The sequence below is a fragment of the Cydia strobilella genome, chromosome 21 (genome assembly GCF_947568885.1).
Source record: "Cydia strobilella chromosome 21, ilCydStro3.1, whole genome shotgun sequence".
NCBI classification, from domain to species: domain Eukaryota; kingdom Metazoa; phylum Arthropoda; class Insecta; order Lepidoptera; family Tortricidae; genus Cydia; species Cydia strobilella.
The window spans coordinates 4395257-4415166 of NC_086061.1; the positions used below are offsets into that span (position 1 = coordinate 4395257).

Consider the following 19910-nt stretch of genomic DNA (forward strand, 5'->3'; position numbering starts at 1 on the left):
CCGACCATTATGACCCCTCAGATCGTAAGACCAGCTGAGTCTTGAAGGGTTACATGGTCTGTATTAAGTGTTTAGATGTGTACAATTATGCAGATCAATTGAAAAACTTAAAGTAATTGAAATAGACACAACTAATATTAGGTGAAGATTTTGGCTTGGGCATGTGGAGTGAAAAAATCACACGAAATTTAGCTAAATTATACATGTCCGTGCAATAAACTCATATAAATGGCTAATTCGCAACGTTCAAATTCAGTTGATTAAATGAAATTTAGAATTTAAATATAGTTAACAAAAGGTTGTTATTCAAACAATACAAAACTACCAGTCTACCTACATGTCTAGTCTCCCAGCTGAGAGGATGTATTACGAATATGCGTTTCAAGTCCTGTGCCACTTGTGGCCACAAAAATTCGTAATATAAATTTGTTTAATGTAGTTTAATTTTAAATTGATTTATTTACACGAGTAAAAATTGCTAAAATTGAAGAAAACATACGATTACAGACTAGTAAGTACAATTTATTTCATTAGCAGTTTCTATTTTAAAACCGCTTGTTAAGACTAATTCAAAGCGGTATCCTTTGCTCCATCTACTTTTGATAGTCGCATACTATAGTAATAATGCGTGTTGTCTTGTGTTTGTCCAACGATTCTATAAGGTTTCAGAACACTCGTCCCACTAGATGGGGCATAATGAAACCCGTTTAATTTCTTTAGCATTAAGAAATATATTGCGCCTACCAGGATCCAGGGTACTTGGATGCAATAAAGATGTCTATCCCTAATACAGTTTAGAACCTGTTCGCGCGTAATAAATATTTAAAAAGCAATCATGTGATATGTGATGCGATGCAACTGAATGGTTCTGCTTGCAACGGACTACATAGTTAGGAGTTATATGTATACATATAGGTAAGAAGAGCATATGTCTTCATATTCGTAAATTCTACCATATTCTACTAACATTAGTAGGTTTTAAGTAAATGTGAAAATGTGTACGATTCCATGTTTGTTACAAAATGACAAATATTTCTACAAAATATGGCAAATAGCTTAGTATTTTAGTATAACAAGATTAACATGACATAATTGGGAGGAAAAAACGCTTTATATGCTTGTACTGGTGTGTACAGTTGAAGGCAAAAATATCGATCCAGACAAATGGCTTAAAAATATGTAAACACGACTTTATTGTCTAAGTAAGCTGTAGCGTACACATATTTTTGAAACTTTGGGAATGTATATATATTTATGCCCTTGACTGTACCTACTAGCTGTAGCTATACATATCCTGATGCGGGATCTATAGAAAGTCGTCTACGTCTCAGAAAGATGTCTGTAGACACAAGTGGCGGTACAAAGAGATGCTTCCTCTCAGAGTCTGACGCATTCCAATGGCGTAATGAGATCTTTTCTCTTTAATAAAATTGTTTCGCTGTTGCACCAAAATAGTTCATTACTACAAAGGCCAGAAAAATGATTGCCGGCCGAGGGTAACATAGAGAGCGAGGCCATTTTATGAACACGAGGCCGTTAATACCTATCCCGGCCTAGGAAAAATAATACTTTACCAAAATTTTTGTATCCGGCGCGGGTAAGATTAAGGCAATTTCTCCTGTCTAGGCTGGCAATCAATGTTAAACAAAAAAATCCATTGCCGGCGCGTCTCGTCGTAAACTATGGTGTTTCGCAGACTATTAATGACAATATTTCCACGCATGTTGAGTGCAGATGTGTTGCGGAATGTCTCCAAAAAGTTGGAAAAGTTCTCGTAAATTACGGGAAAAAATCACAGAAAATATAGGAAACGTTCATTTCGGAAATGGAAAATTGCCTGGGTATACAAATATTTAAGAAGTTTCCGAAATTTGTAGAAATTTTGCAATTTTGGAAACTTTCCAACGGTAAATCAGTATGTTTGAGTAAATTTATCTTCTTTACACTTTCCGAATTCAATAATTAGCCGACTTATCTGGTCATTAGTCATACTTTCTAAGTAGGCCACAAAATCATACATTTACTCATTGTATCAGTTTGTCGAAGGCGTTTGACATCTAAACGGTACATTTATCTGAAGATAACCGGCGGTTCCGGTGCCGAGTTAGGGCAATTGGACCGACTTGATAAAAGATGAGTAATGGGTTTACGTTTAAAGGTACGGGGCATTGATGACTTAGTTTTTCAAATAGTTATTGATAGAAAAGGTGTAGTTTAAAAAAAAATTGGCACGAGGTTGACAGCCTAGTCTTCAGTTTAACTAAGGAAATAACGTGCCTCGGAAATCATGAAAATTTGATTGTCGCACAGATGGCGCTACCACCAATACCAACCTTTGGCCTACTCTCGGCTAGATGGCGTTGACGGTTTCGTTTGCAATTTTAAATTAATAAAATAAATAAATAAAATGCAAACTGGACTAGTCTCCGCTGTAGGTACGCGCAAATAATTTTTATGTACTTACAGTTGTATAAGTACCTACCTATTTTTATTGTATTATGTAAACATGGAACCTTGATGTTTTTTTACTGCTTAAGTTTCGCAGGAATCCGCTGTGAATGTAGCTTGTTAATTTCTAATCGCAAATCGTAAATTAAAGTATGCACGTCTTTAAATAACGGAATAAATACCACGTCATGGACACATGTCGCTCTTATCCAGATTAAAGTGACATTTGGATTCATACTGCACCAGCGCTACTGCAGCGTGCAGCCGGCAGCAATGCTGCACAGGAACACTGCAACAGCAGCTCTGGTGGAGTCTCAATTCTATTATAAGCTTTATACATAGTATTTTTCACATAGCTTGGGCTTTTGCGTTTTAAGATCATAAAATTGTATGGAGATGAAAGTTGTCAGGTTGTCACCGTACCCAAACAGCTAGTGTTTCAAAAGATTGAACGTATTATGAATTAAAGTTTATTTTATTTACACGACTGAATCGTAATAAGTATGTGACATTTTCAACCAAATGGTACCACATTGTCGCTTGTTAATAAGGTTGATTTTCAATTGAAGCTATATGGAAATAGCGCCTTATTGACAACCGACAATAGGTACCCTTTTGATTGAGAATGGCACATATCTATAATGTAACTGCTGCCATTTTGCTACTTACTTTACTAAGGATCGGTTGCACCAAACTGTTTGTCATCGTTAAAGAGTTCGCTAAATTTTATTGTATGGAAAGTTTCATAGTAAACCGCCGCGGCGCGCTGGGTGACGTTGATCAGACTGTCAAGTGCGAATGGTGCAACTGGCACTAATTCTGTAGGTATATACGAGTATAAATATAGAACGTCGATTATCCGTAGCCCTAATTATCTGAACTTTTATCAGGTGTTATCAGGATATTTTAACTTTAACTAGTACGTCAAATTTTAGTTTACTGTTTATGTAAAAAGTTGTGATTTTTGCTTGACAGTGCCAGTTGCGCCATCCGCACTTGACAGACTGATCAACGTCACCCGGCGCGCCGCGGCGGTCTACTATGAAACTTTCCATACAATACAATTTAGCGAACTCTAACGATGACAAACAGTTTGGTGCAACCGACCCTTAGTCTCAAAAAATAAAACCCACATTTACACACGATTCATTCGGGATTCGGTTCTACTGTACTACTGTAAATAAAGAGTATTTATTTGATAAACTGTAAAAACGGTAAAATTTTCCCAACATAAAAATCGACCTCTTTTTCTTTTCTTCATCAAATTGTAACTAACTCCACGCATTCATCAGGAAATGGCCACAATTTTCATATAAATCATTACGAAATGTGTCACGTCTCGTTTTAAATATGTTAGTCGTAAGTTTGTTACACGTGCCAGGTTGTTTACCTTTGCATCGGACAGGAAATTCTGATAAACAATAGATTTTTGCTGGTGCCGAACATTCTAATGATTGCAGACTGATTCATAATTTCAATTCTGATTACCAATAGCAAGTTGCAGAACATTCTCAAAATTTTCGAAAATTTCTCGAAACTCATGAGACTTTCTCGTGCAACATAGAAAGTTCCCGTTAATTAGGGATTATTACTCAATGCAAAGTACCTACCTAACTAAAAATTAAGGATCCAGATACATGATTTAATAGTTATTTGTTATACAAGGGTGCAAAGTTGTATTTTACCCGCGAGTGTTTCAACACACGAGAAGTAAAATACATTTGCGCCCGTGTATAACACAAAACTTTTCACCTCACTATAGCGAGGAAAATGCAACATCCACAGGCGTTAGATCATCTTCATCACTGGAATCACTCATTTCTTTACGATATTATAACAGAGAACTCTGGATGTTGTGTATTTTTACGCGAGTCGGTGAAAAAAGTTTTTTAGTAAAAAAATTGTTGACAATGTTGACATTTCTGACGTATGAAATGTCAACGATGCGTTTTGAAATTGCATTGACTCAACTTGTGCGTTCAGAATTATATTTAACATCATTATAAAAAACAAACGTTTCTTATGGAATTTTAAGGTTTATGACTTAAAATCATTAAATAAAGCTAAATTTGGTATTTTTCATTAGATTCTCAAACCATTTATTTAATGATAATTAATATCGAACGAATCATTGTCATAAACGATGTACGTTTTGTTATCTGTCAAGCTACCTAAACACGCTCCATCCAAGGTCAAATTACTTTCCCCACTAGTGGATAAAACGCGTTTTTCCCCGCTTGTATTGAAGGATAAAAGACAACTTTCCGAGCTAGTGAGGGGAAAAATATTTGTCATCCCCTTTTTCATAAACCTTAGCAACCTCTTATTAAACGTCTGTTACCTAAATTTTGTCTCTTTCGTATAAATAGGAAATATCAAAATGACGAATAAGGGCAAATGATTATCAACGGTTTGTTATATTTTATTTAAAAATTATACGATTCATAATTAAACGATAAAAAATATACATAAATATTTGGCCAGCATCTTACTCAGGTATTAAACATGATATATGTATTCGATGCTGTGATGATATTTATTTATTATCTACAGTGACTAATAAGTAAGCTGTAAATATACTTGTTGCTATACTTAAAACAAACTAAATAGATACTATTTGACCAAGTTGAGCAAGAATCGGCCGCCATCTTGGAAATGATCGCTATGCACGTCAGGATCGCGCCTTCCGCACCTAACGGTGGTTATGAAGCTTAGATATGACACATGACACTCCTGAATCTTGAATGACCTGCCTGTCTTTGACTGTTAATAAAACATTCAAAAGACGCTTTGGTGCAACCGATCCCTTATTAGTTACTTGACTAGTTCGTCAGTTTTAAATTTGAATCATTTTCGTGTGTCTGTTCATTCAACCTTGTCTCTCCGGTCTCTGATTCAGAGAGAATTTCATATGATTATAGAACAAAGTTTTATTGGGATGCGTTTTTGTCTACTAAACATTTAGTCTCTAAAAACATAAATACTGTCAGTACCTAGTACCTATCTAGTTTAATATGATTTTTAGATTTACCTGAGAATTATTAGGTACTTAAGTATACTATACTTGTCCACTCCTGATGTTAACCTATTTATCCTATATAGCCTATTATTAATAAGTTTTGACTCGTACATAAAATTTGTTGTCTAAGCTCGTTCGTAGTACTTACCTGTAACACAGATTTATTTGTAACAAAGTACTTATAAAAGGTTATTTTGTTGCAAACGAAAGCAATAGGTACCAACCCTCGTTCGGACGGTACATTAAATTGATACGTCCTAATATGAAAGAAACGAAACGCAGTTATGTGCGCACTATGAAGCCTTCGACATCCGAAAACCAATCGAACCGACTTTCTCTAAACGGAAAAGTGTCCTAATTGCGCTGAACGAGTGAACGATTGAATGAATCGAGCGAGAATATTAATTCTTGAAGGGCTGAGAGTAACGGAGCGGGCGACGTGCCCCGGTTTTGTATATGTTGTAATGAACTGTAGTGTTCGTTATTACTGTTGTCAATGGATTCTTGGTATAACTGGATGTTTACATAACTTTTTGCATAAAAACTGTCACTCAATAGGTTGCTTGACAGCAAGGCTACAAAATTACTCTAACTTTCGTGGTTGCTCGACATTTTGCTTGGTTGAAGCAAATTTGTACGTCTCTCTCGGCCATGGTTTTAAACACACTCAAAATTACACAAACCTTACAAAAGAGACACAGAAAACCGCTAAGAGGTTAACGCTTTCATCTAGTTGACCTTATCACCATTAGATATCATCTAGTCAAAACATGACAAACAAAACTGGCCAAGATTTACGTAAACAAAAAAATTGGAGCTAGTCCGCTTGAAAAAGTGACATGGGAATTCGTAGATGTATCCCACGTAATTTCGGCAGCCTTTTCATTAAATTTCTCTCAAGAACTTCGCAAACCAAATGACCGTGCTACACGTATTATCAATTTCTAGACAATAGCAGCCTTACGGTTGTCACATATCGGACTCGCCTTTTATCTATTTCCCGTAAACATTCTAATCTAAATTCTATCGCTACAGCATAAAGATGAAATTCACTTGGTGTAAGACTTTTGAAATCGTCAGAACTTATCAAGTAAGTAGACGGTAGGCAGTAATTGTCGATGGCGACACCATAAATGAGGGCTTAGAGATACGACACGGTGTAATCCAGTACCGTTGAGGCCCATTGGAGTGTGGAAGAAAGCAGCGGGACCGGCGACGTCCTCGCCATATCAATCAAAACGGTTATAATATGCGCGCACGCACTTTATGGACGAATAAATAAAGAGTATAATCGATTGACGCTAAGGACGAGTCGGGATGGCGATAGGTCGATTTAAATTCTGAATAAGCGGGAAGGAGGAAGTCGGAGACGTGTGCGCATCTATGTCACACCTTTTCTCCGTATTTGAACTCAAGTGAACCCGAGGATTTGATGGTTTTCGTCCGGTTATCGTGATGTCCAGGGGAATAAATCAGCAGGCGATTGTTTTTGAAGCACGAACATGTTTCGCGAAGAATCGTTGATTTTATCGGTTGGCGTCCGGTTTGGATTTAGAATAGAGTTGGAATCAGAAGTCAATTTCAGAATGTAATCTACCTTGAATTAAAAACTTAACTAATGTATAAGTACGGGTTTCTTTTTAATAGCCTCCGTTCGTCATCCGTGCCGTGACTTCGTCGAAAACTTTCAGCAACTATTTCGATCGCATTATAATGACGAGTATGGACCAAACATTAATTAAATATGTACCAGAGTTCTCACATTTTTCATCTACCGCGACAATTTCAGTAGGTAATAATTCCTGATAGTATTTCGTTCGCATTTCTTCGAACATAATACCAAGAATTCTTGCGTATAGTTTCGGTTAAAATACGACATTTTAAATACGATACGAAACAATTGAAGTGCCTTGTCATCGGTAAATATCATCGAGTTGCGTTTTCGCCTAAAATCTGCATTTTTGGAAAGATTACTTCCCTGAAATGTGTTTGTACGAAGGCGCGTTGAATTCGTTTTGCTGTGGCTTCATCATTTCATAAATATTTCATCTACAAATTCAGAGTACCCAATTATAATAATTTTAGATGTTAAAGTGTAAACACTGATAATTTAAATTAGGATATTCGGTTTAAAAAAAATTACAAATCCAAACCACTGACTTTTAAGCAACGTTTTGTGATATTTGTCTATTTTCATGTACATTGTACCTACATTATTTTTGTCATATGGATACTATAGTGCGGATCATTTAATTATATTTAGGATTTTAAATTTACAGGTAATAGGTACTTATTCCGTATGTTATACTTGGTTTTAAATAAATAATATATTTTGATTAATATACTGGATCCGAGCTGGATCAGAGTTGCCGCAAATCGTGCTCAATGGCGTGCAATAGGAGAAGCCTATGTCCAGGAGTGGACGAGAGTAGGCTGATGATGATGATGATAAATATACTATCGTAATCTGTTAGAATTCTAGTGGTGAATACCTACCTTTTTATTTGTCCATTTATTATTCATCTAGAACAAAAATAAATCGTTCTAGATTTTATCACACATTGAGTATTTGACCTGTTTCCTTTAATACGCCGCCGGATCGTATTACCTCAGATCTGACGGAACTTGACACTGCTTACGGGTAAATATTTCATAAAATACCTAAATAAGGCATTTTAGAGTAGGCTAACTAGAAACTAGGTGTTTTACAGGACAGTCTCATTCCTAATTTATTAAAATGTAGATTCATTCATCCACGAAGTCTTTAATCAAGAATCGAATCCAGCCTACCTGGGATATTTTTAATTATTTAAAATACATTGCGAGCCCCCGCGATCTCCTTATAGAGGCTTCGCCATCCACAATGGGGTTGGCCGGCCGAAGTATTTTGCAGATTGCGCCAGCATAGGTTTTCCTGTCAATCACTAGAATTGTGTCTAAATCTTTTTTTTTTTAGTTTTATGGCCTGGATGCTATGCCCTAAGTTAAATCTTATAGAACAAAACTAGAGACAGGGGAAACCTGGCGCCATCTATGCAAACCTTTGACAGTTGCCAAACCCATTGAGAAATCACCCAATACAGTGTTTTCCTTTTTATTTTTACTCTGAATTATTGCTCTAAAAGTCATGATCAAAGGCACGCTGATAGCGCCTACTACAAGTTGATATACATCATTGAAGAAGTTTGTACGGCGAAATATAATTAGAATCGAACTTCACTTACAGGTAAGTTCGTTTAATTCCTAAATATATTCTAGGCATAATACTTAGGTATATACTTACTTACATATAGATAGATAGATAGATAGAATACTCTTTATTGGCACACCTCAGTAAAAGTTACAGCTTACAGAAACAATTACATATGCCTATATTACATATGCCTAGAATATCTCCGGAATTTCCGAACGTTCTCGACCAATATGATGAATGGCTTTCATATTTTATGGAAAACTTATCTTTCAGTTTCTTATTTCCTCATGTGACACTACTTTGCGTAACCGGACGTATAATCTGCACTCCATAACATGTTTCTAATTCATGAATGAGATACCAATCCGGCTTCGGTATGGTGTCTTGTTCTATCACAATAAAAAAAAACTAAATTGTCACAAGTCTTCAACAAACCCTAAGCAAACTTAGACCTTACGGTAAAGAGTTAAGATGCATATTTAATTGAGGCTTCATAATGTGTTACGGTTAAGTTTTAATTAGTGCTGTGACATTGCTGTGTAGCAATTGTTTTGCGTCAGTCGACAGTTTTAGACGAAAACAATGTTTCATTGATAAATCGTAATCCGTTTCGGACGGAAATCATTGCTTTTGTAGGAAATTGAGTTTTCATAATATCCCGAAATTTTAAATTGGGCATTTTATTTTGTAGTTTTTTCTTATTAACTGTATTAAATAGACTCATCATAAATTAAAACATCATTCCGATTTGAATAATATTTACGGATGCTCTTATTAAAAAAAAAACCATAAGCGTTCATTCTATAGAACTTATTTATGCTGTGTGTACGTTGGAGGTTTTAAAATGCAATCTTTCATTTGACCAAGTTAAAGTACCTATCTATGCCTATGCCTACATTTTCTACTAAACCCCTAAAACTGTTTTCTAACACGTGAAGTTAATTAGGTAATTTATGATTTAGGTAACCGCTGTTTCAGTTACTGAAAGATGTTGCCGAGTGGCTGTGGTATAAATATTTTAGATTGTACTAAATCTTGGACATTTGTTTCACCAATTCTCAATTTTTGGGTACAACAGTAAAGACAGTTTGGAACTGAAATCTACGTTGTCTCCCAACCCAAAAAATCTCCCAACCATGGTCTAAAATTAACTCAAATAAATAGGTATCTTTGTTTAGGCATAACTATTATTTGAATAACGCAGTGCTGAGGCAAGGTATTTTCATGAAGGCGAGAAATAACAAACAGAACAAATATTACGTTGGTTTTGATAATTAGTTACGTATTGAACTGAGGACCATAGTTGACCGAGCGTTAGCAAAGGTCTCCGATTCAGCTTGGGCGAAATTCTTTCGTATATCCGGATGTTCTCGTCTACAGGTCGCATTTTTCACCCGATTTTTGTGAAATTTGGTTAGCAGGTTCGATAATTATATAGAATTTTTATGTCGTTCCAGTTTTTGGAAATTTTTCAAAATTGCGGAGCCATGGGTTGGCGAGAATGGCGAGGTCTACTCCACTATCAGTTGTAGACGTTGTAGTATTGTACTATAGTTTTACGTATACGAATTAAACTGCCTAACCCATTCTGAGTCACGGCACTGTCAATCGGGAATTAACGATGACATCCAGATTATAACTATTTCAGTGTTTTATCATCAACGGAGTCTCAACTCGGGTACATGATGATTCATATACAAGTACGTAATGTGAAAGTTCCCTGACACTGTTTAAGATGTCTAGTAAATAGGTACTTGATGGATTTTGACGTATATATAGCTATTAAGCTTAATTGTTGAGGGCGATTTCAGTATATTTACTTTGTGATATATTGCAAATTGCATCTTTTTATACAATATTACTTGCTAGTTGCTACTACCAAAGATAGATATAACTCCGTAATAGATAGATACAGTCTAAGGAAAAAACGTGCCATAGATAGCGTTGACGGTTTCGTTTGTTATTTAACAATTTTAACGCATATCAGTGAAAGAACATGGGTCAAAATCATAAAAATAATTAATGCAAATAAAAAAAATCATTTATTTATATTTAAATACATTCTGTCGTATTTTTATAAATCTTCATTTTTAGTTTTAAAGTGTGTCGACAGATGGCAGTGAATTTACTGGGGTTACAAAATTTACTATGACAGTACCGCTCTAGTATAAGTTACTCTATGCTACTACGTTGGAAAGACGACGCAAAGCAGACTTATGTACCTAGACATAATATGTACACTAAATAACAACTTTTCGAAAATCTAAACCTAAACCTAAAATTGGCGATGAAAGTCCATAGATATGAAAATATTACAAAAGTTTAGATGTTAGCTAGGCATTTACCTACATGAATTATATTGCGTCTATCCTGTAAATCTTACACAAACATTTCTCTCAAACAAGATGCATTTAGGTTTTATCTAGACATCTACCCGTTTTAAAATTTACTATTTTCAGTATGTTTCAAGTGAGCAAAGTCTAACACACGTGAGTCGCTCATTACTGCCGAAGTATCGATTACAAGTTATCTTTCTTAATCTAAATACCTAAAGATAAAACCTGCTATTGAGCGAGCATCCGAGAATAGCCATAAAAACAACGATATCTTCTAACGTGACTCACCTGCAAATATCTATAACTGTATGTATATTTTAACGCGTTAGGAGAAAAGGGCTTATATTTACCACAATCCTGTAAACATAGGACGTTTTAGAATAGACAAACGTGTAGGCTTTAGACTAGGGTGTCGACGGCACTATTGATTTTTATGCCCTAACCGCGGCAGACTATGCAAATAATGAAATATGTACCTACGTAGTTGAAACACTTGTTTACGTGCGACAGAATCTTGCGAGACAAAGGGCATGAATCAGACAAAAAGCTTTGTTTTGTAACTAATAGCGATCGATATTGTTGTGGAGTCCTTTCGAGTTTGGTTGCGCGCGCCATCTGTTGCCAGGTAGCAGAACTTGCGACAAAGAAAGCAGTTTCAAAGATTGTTTAGCGTAATTTTAGTTAAAATTCGGCTTGGTAACATGACGAATTGAATAATACAATGCAAATCTATTAACTGATTGACGTACGTGTAACCTCGCACCCACAATGAGTGTTACATCTCATTGTATTATTTTAATAAAACCACTACATTAGTATTACCAACGAACTGGCTGAGTCACCCATTGTAGAGTTTTCTTGGAATAGGAAAATGAAAGCAATGCGTTATTCAAACAGAGAATTAATCGTAATCACACTGTTTTGTCGTTGCAGAAATCAAAACAGAAGAGGTCATCAGAGAGGCGAAGATCGAGACGAACGAGATGGAAGACATGAGGGTGGAAAAACAGGAACCTAGAGTGACAAGGACAACAAGCATCGACAGCGATAATCGCTCAGACAGGAGCGAGGAGGACGAGTCTAGAAGGGCGCGCAAAAGGGCTGCGTCAACATCACCATCCCCAATGCCACTCGACAAAAGATTCGCACGATTCGAATGCCCTAAATGCGGCCAACATTTCGAATCCGGCAACGCCTGCGATCTCCACCGCTTCACCGTCCACGGCGACGAAACGCGCGGCTTCAATGATCTCACTTTCGTAGATTTCTCCAGCAAAAAGTTCCCTGAAATTGCTCGAGGAGTCTGCGAGCGAAACCCTCACGTTTCCATCACAGAACAGAGGTACAGATGCGAGATGTGCTGTAGAGACTTTCCATGCAGGCAGGCCTTGGATATACACAGGAAAACCTGTGCTGATCCCGTCAGTGTGCAGAGCCCCGAACGCATCGATCGTCGAGAAGACTTCTTTGCCAAACTCGACTTGAGAAATCGATACGGTATTCCCGGCACTTTAACGCCTCCTATGGAACGCTTTACGTCCAAATTCGAAGATTCTCATTACACAGGCAACGGCATCCGTCACATTGATCCCGCTAGAGACTTGGCCGACATCCAGTCTATCCTCAATGTTACTTCAACTGGAAGTCTCCTAGAAAGACTTACCGGCACTAGAGTGCCTTTGGAAAGTTCGGTCTTGACCCCTCCGGATACTGTTGGGAAGGACAGAGAACAAGAGGAGACACAAGATAACTTTGCTGCTGAGTTTAGACGAATGAAGCTCAGAGGTGAATTCCCTTGTCGATTATGCCCCGCCAAGTTTCCTAATCTTCGAGCTTTGAAAGGCCATAATAGAGTTCATCTTAGTGGAACCGGACCTGGCCCTTATCAGTGCAACATGTGCCCCCACGCGTCTCTAGACAAAGCAGCTTTGGTGAGACACATGAGAACCCACAACGGTGACCGACCTTACGAATGCGCCGTCTGCAACTACGCCTTCACTACCAAAGCCAACTGCGAACGGCATCTCAGGAATCGTCACGCGAAAGTCACTAGAGAAGACGTAAAGCGCTCGATCATCTACCATCCTTCAGAGGATCCTAACAATGATGAGGTCAACTCTAAGCTAGCTCGTGATGAAGTGAAGAGATCCTTAGCTTTTCAATCACCGCCCGAGTCCGACAGGCGCCCTGAACCCACCGGACGCGACACTCCTCTGTCTCACTTCACGCCTAGCTTCATCACCGATAGACACCCGGTCGCATCGTTAACTCCAAAACCTTTAGCAGACCTACCTATCATACCTAGAGACCCAGAGCCGCTAGCGCCTAGAATCAAAGTAAAAGGCATCGGACAGCTGAGGCAAATACCCGAATTTAGGCCGCCAGAGTTCCCCATTAAAAACAACGATGACGTTGACAACTATGATGAAGAGACGCCAGTGGATCTCAGCACCAACGACAACTGTGACGTTCTTGATCTTAGTAAAAAGAAGCGTGACGTAGAAGAAGATGTGGAACCTAAAACCAACTCTCGACCGGCGTTTGAACCTGATCCCGCCGCTGTCGCCGCGTCCACTTTCGAGAAGACTCAATTCCTTCTAGCACAGCAGAGACTCTTCGAGACTTCTCTCCCGAAAATCGATCCCTCTTACTACGCCACTCAGCTATCGCAACTGTACGCCTCCGTCCCAGGCTTACCAGGTCTGCCCGGCCTCCCGCCATCCTTTCCTATCAACCCCTACTTTCTTCAACCATCTTTTTTTCCCCACCCATCTGATTCCCAAGAGCTGGCCGAAATAAAGCAGCGTATCCAGAAGGAAATCATCCGTGGGCTGAGCATGTCTGGTGGTAGACTCGTGACTGGTGAGCAGGAACTCCAGCCTAAGCAGGAGCCGGAAGAAGAGGAACCAACTCGAGATAGCTCTCCAGTACCGCCTCCCCGCCCCGAATCTCCGCCTCGGCCGTTGAACAATTTGATCCAGCAGAATGACTCGGTAAAAATGGTGATCAAAAACGGCGTGCTAATGCCTAAGCAAAAACAGCGGCGCTACCGCACGGAACGACCGTTTTCATGCTCGCAATGTTCAGCTCGCTTCACTCTCCGCTCGAATATGGAGCGTCATGTCAAACAGCAGCACCCTCAGCACTGGAGCGTGCGGCGACCAGCCCCGCGAGCGCCTCCACCGTACCCATCACCAGATTCTCTAGCTGACCGAGTCAAGTTCGCGCTCTTAGCCCGTCACTTAGAACGACCGATCCAGCAAGATCGCTCGCCAATCCGTCGCGATTCCGACGAAGTTGCCGATAACGAGGAAGACGAAGATGACACCCTAGTTATAGACGAAGAGCCAGAACCTGAAGTTAAGACGGAGCATCGCGCCGCGCATTTGGTCGCTGAAGAAATCCTAATGGCCTCGCGGCAACAGGAGTTACATAAAGACTTTGATCTCAAGATTGCGGGGAATTTGATCAACAAGCCGATCTCCGAGAAGACTGAAGGCCCCCCGAAGGATATCCCGGTGCCTGTGGAGCCGCTGATGGTGCCGGTGGTGCCGACCAGGAGCGATGAGGAGGAGGACGAGGAGGGGCTGGTCGCGTCGACGAGCGAGGGAAACAACTCCGGGAGTGATGAAAACAAGTAAGTATTGCTTACTAAACTTGATATATTTATTATTTACGAAACTATTACACCTACCTACCATACTCTAAAGTTTGATAATTATTAAAATAGTTACTTACAGTCTTGTAGGATTAGCACAGACACTATGTCCACCACAATCTTGAAGCACTAAAATAAATCCATTTTTAACTGAAAGATTTTTTACACCCACTGACTGATATTTATTTGAATAAGATATTTAATATGTGTATATAATGTGTATTAAGAATTTTAATGTCAATGCAAAACTAACATGTAAAAAAACAGTTGTCAATACGACACTAAAAAAGGTCACATAACACATTGTAACAGACAGAACTTTTACGGTTAAAAATAATTTATACACGTCATATTTAATAAAATAATAATGTTATATTAGTGCTGGTTTAAACATGGATAAGTAAAGGGAGGTAGATATGGCACCAGGCGCTCGATCGTGAGCCATCAAATATAGGTTCCGGAACCTATATTGAATAAGTCGTACGGCTGACGCCAATGTGTCAAGATTGTCAAAATCATCTACTAAATATTGCCTGCATTTTAGTTTTGTCAACTATGAACACGCGTCTATTATTAATAAAAGGTCATTTTGTTTAAACACAAACAAATCCCATATACTAACGAAATACTTTTTTTTAGATCGGACGTGGACACGGGCGCCCAACCACCCAAGAAGAAATCCGCCTACAGCCTCGCCCCTAACCGCGTGTCATGCCCCTATTGCCACCGAAAATTCCCCTGGTCATCTTCCCTCCGTCGCCATGTCCTCACCCACACAGGGCAGAAGCCATTCAAATGCCCTCACTGCCCATTACTTTTCACTACCAAGTCTAATTGTGACCGTCATCTTTTGAGGAAACACGGAGGTTCAGCGAGAGCTATATTGACCGAGCCTATACCTCAGGCAGTATCACCGCCAAGCGATGTTAGAACCGTCCCAGAAAGACCGTTCAAATGCGCCTCATGTCCTACAAGCACGTTCTCCTCCCTAGAAACTCTAAAGAAACACATGTCTTCGCGACATGGAACTGGGGAATCCCAGCCACCATCACCAAACCCTGAAGATGAAACTACGAATGGGGACCTAGCGTTCAAATGCCATCTATGTGAGGGGTCGTTCGGTGATCGGGGAGGGGCCTTGAGGCACCTGGCGAGCGCGCACTCGGCGGAGTACGACCAGCTGGTCAGCAAGGGGGCGCTGGACGCGGCTAGTGATCGGAGTGAGAGCGCTGATGATGACGAGAAGGGGAAGATCCCGGATCATGCTAACAGAAAGGTTAGTGTTTGCTTTTGATTTTTTTTGTATACGGTAGAAGTGTTCTTAATGATTACTCTTATCGAGGAATTCAAATTTTGTCTAATTTTTAGTTTTACAAGGCATCTTTATTTATAACAAAATTTTAAGTTAAATAAACTCTAAAAATAAAATCCTGCTCTGTACTGTATATTCGTCCCAAAATAAATCTTTTCCTATAGGTACTATATAAATTAGCCTAAATTGATGCCATCAAGTTAGCCCTAGAATCATTCTGTGTACGAGCCATATTTATTTATTGTAATAACCAAAAAAACCCTCACCAAATTTCGGCTTACAAAAAAAACTGAATCGTCGTCAACCCGTTCAAACCTCCCATTTTCCTCAGGTGGTTTGCGCGTTCTGCGTGCGCCGCTTCTGGTCCGCAGAGGACTTACGCCGCCACATGCGCACCCACTCCGGCGAGCGGCCCTTCGCCTGCGACCTCTGCAGGAGGCGGTTCACCCTCAAACACAGTATGCTGCGACACAGGAAGAAGCATAGAGATGAAACTGATGATGAGGAGCCTACGCCGCCCGATACTCCTCAAACTTTAGGCAATGGGTGAGTATACCGTTTCTTAGTTTAACTGTGCCAATCTTTTCAAACTGCTACTGAAATCGGGCTATCATGACCCGACGCGAAGCACGCAGCCCAAGACAAAACGCAATAGCGGCGCACTGTCGACGATCTTTGACTCCCCAGGGGACATAGGACTTAACACATTTTAATTGTAAAGTAGAAGTGAGATTTGTGGAGTGCTGATATCTATAATCGACTTTCCTTTATTCACTTTACACAAGTACAACATGGATGTGTATTTTCTTGGAGTCTTCATATAAATCACTCATAAATTGACTAAGAAATCCAAGATAAAATCAAGATCCAATTCCAAGATAATGACGCAAATCGATATCTTTACACATCGCAGAGCAAATCGGTCATACTTTGATCCTACCGATTTGATTTTCATCCTTTAAAACGTAGCATTACCACATAATACTACTACCGTACAGAAAGGACACTTCTTACAAAACCGATGTTTGACAGCGGTTCAGGGACGAATCATGCTGTCCCTTTCTAATGTATTGCACTATCCCTTCCGGCTATTTAGGGTTGTCAAAATTCAAGTCATTATCTTATCTGTGGTGGTGCACGCAAAGGGACGTGAAGTTGCGTCAACCCTAATAATTGCTCGGAGCAATGCTGAGCCGAACCAAAGAGAATTAAGTAGACAGAGTGCTCACTCCATACATCAGTTTTGTTACCAAAAAGACTTGTTTTCGTAGTCGACATCTAGCGTCAAGTAGCGGATTTATCAGTACGGAGCCGAGAATGCCCGAAAGGAGGAGTGTCGCCCCCCCAGCTGGCATTACTAACGTTGTATTTTTATTTCAGATACAGCTACCACGACGAGGACGGTTCCGGCAACGAGATCCCGAGCAACGTGAACAACAATAACTCCCCACCCTCGCACTACGACAACAAACTTAAAATACAGATGACCTCCCGCAAATACTCGTCAGAAACTGAAAATGACACAGAAAATGGCGGCGATCTCATCGGGAAACTACTAGGGATCCCCGACAAAACTATCATCAACAAACTGCTCTCGTCCCCAGACGAAGCGGCCAAGTTTCTCGGAGTAAACAAATGAGAGTACGCTTTAGTCTTCGTGATGCCCGCTACTCTCATACTGGCCCCGCGAGGACTAAAACTGCCGCTCCAAAACCAAACGTCAACGAACGTTACAACGCCATCTAGCAACGAGTAGGCGCACTAGCGCGTATTTTATTCATGTTATAAATTTGTGTGTTTCAAATATATCGCAATTCGATAACTAGGTGCCTTTAGCTGCCTTAAATTATATTGAAAGTGTAAACCGTCCTATTTCTGCCTTAATTATAATTCTTAAAGTGGTCGAGCAACGATTTTTATTTAGTGCCAGTTATAAAAGTACATAATTGTATTTTTATTTGTAATTATAATTAGATGTAGTGTTACTAGGAATAGGGACTGAATATTGTGTAGTATCTTGATATGTAAATGTTATATCGAGCAGCACGTTTCTGTTACTGGATTTCGAGCTATGAGCCAGAATTTATTGCATTTCCGTCTAGTCGCATAATTTCCCACTTTGGTCTTATTTTCACACTTTTTTCCGAACGTAGTGAAGTCCAGCCAAAAACTTGAAGCAAATCCAAAATTTCTAGTCATATACCTAAACGTTATTCTTATATCGAACCTAAGCTATGATACCAAATTGCGAGTAATTTTTAAATTTCATGTAAGTACCTAATGTAAGTCAGTTATATTAAATAGACCTCATAATACCAACCAATGATAGACCTAGATTTCGAATTAAGAACTTGTAAGAGTTTCATTGTATTTTCATAATTTCATCTTTCCTACTTTCTTCCCGTTTCTAAAATCTTTTAAATGGGTCTGCACTTTTACATATTATTAATTGTTGTAAGTACTTAAATGAATGACATTTTATTTGCTCAAAACCAGCATTTCTTTACAGCGAATTTTAGATACTTCATAGTTATAATTATGGATAAACATATTAATTATAAGCTTAATATAATAGGATTCGAATGCAAATTAAGGTTATGCTTTCAACCAAAGGTGGACATTAGTTTACCAGATTGGTAAGAAATTTTATTAAATTTATTTGTTAGTTTTTGAGAAACGTTTTATTTTATTTCTACATGTCTATCGGTGGGGCAATATATTATAATTAAAGGGTTATAAATCCTATAGAATAGTTTTAGGTTAGTTTTGAGTCTCCTTCAGTGGATCGACAAATCATACGCTAGAATATACCTAAGTCCGATTGTGCTTTGTATATTTTGAATTGCTAATAAAATACCAAATAAATTATATATATTAGAATTAAAACTTATTAGATGATAAAATGTATATTATGAGTAGGTAGTCAAGTACCTATATTATTTTCTCTAAAATCTGGATATAAGCAATATAGTAAGTCACTGTACGTTTTATTAGCGTTTTAATTAGATATTCTTAATTGAAAATGTTTTAAAATAATAATTAATAATATTATCGTACACCAAAGTAAATTAATTAATTCTAAGTTGATACAAAATCCTGCTTGATGTCAATTATAGTTAGAAAAAGAGAATGTTCTCGACGTAATGTTGTGTAATTATTTATTTCAATTAATATTATTTGCTACTTTTACTTAGGGCCATGTGCATGACTTTTAATTTTTTATGTGTCACTTAATTATAAGTATTGGTAGTTAATAACTTAATTAGCCAGTAATAAAATGTAGGTAAGTTAATATTTAAGAGTGGCAACACCGCTTGGCCTTTCAATCGTAGTATTTTGTGTGTAGTGTGTCGTTTATAATAATAATTAATTAATAATGAATAATTATAAATTAAAATATATACCAATACTGAGTATGAGTTCTTGACTTTAAATGTATGTTTACTATTCACTTTATGCCTGTCTTTCTTTAATGCAATATGGGTGTCGTTTTTAAAACGTTTTTGTGAATTAAATTTTGTGTATAATAAATACAAATGTTTTATTTACTGCTCTCTTAAACCCTACGACTTTCTTAAAGTTTGTCGAAATCCAGCAATGATACGAAATATGCTCTAGCAGACTACATATATAAAAATGTAATACATTGCACTTGCATTCAATTCAACATTAATGCTCTTACCTATCTCAATATTATATTTTTATATTTTTCCAAGAACAACAAACAAAACTCCTTTTTCCCAACATAAGTGTAAAAAAAGTTAATTTTATATAAAATGTTTTACAAAATTAAACTTTTAATATTACTGCCATCTAGTGGCAAGTGGCAAGCAACTTTATTATGACTACTCGTCACTAGATGGCAAAGAAAATGTTACCATATGTAAAATAAAATTTAAAATCAAATTAACTTTTACAGAATACTTAAACATAAATATTTTAAA

General features: G+C 38.1%; 1 protein-coding gene across 1 annotated transcript in view; it reads left to right on the forward strand.

The window, feature by feature from the left end:
• The window catches only part of LOC134750999 (ras-responsive element-binding protein 1-like), a 29256-nt gene extending 9750 nt beyond the window's left edge, over positions 1-19506 (forward strand). Inside the window, exons 3-6 of the mRNA XM_063686309.1 lie at positions 11930-14633; positions 15294-15930; positions 16298-16512; positions 17347-19506. Coding sequence (XP_063542379.1) covers positions 11930-14633; positions 15294-15930; positions 16298-16512; positions 17347-17605 — 3815 coding nt within the window. The 3' untranslated portion in view covers positions 17606-19506. The remainder of the gene's footprint in view (positions 1-11929; positions 14634-15293; positions 15931-16297; positions 16513-17346) is intronic.
• The last annotated feature ends 404 nt before the right edge of the window (positions 19507-19910 follow it).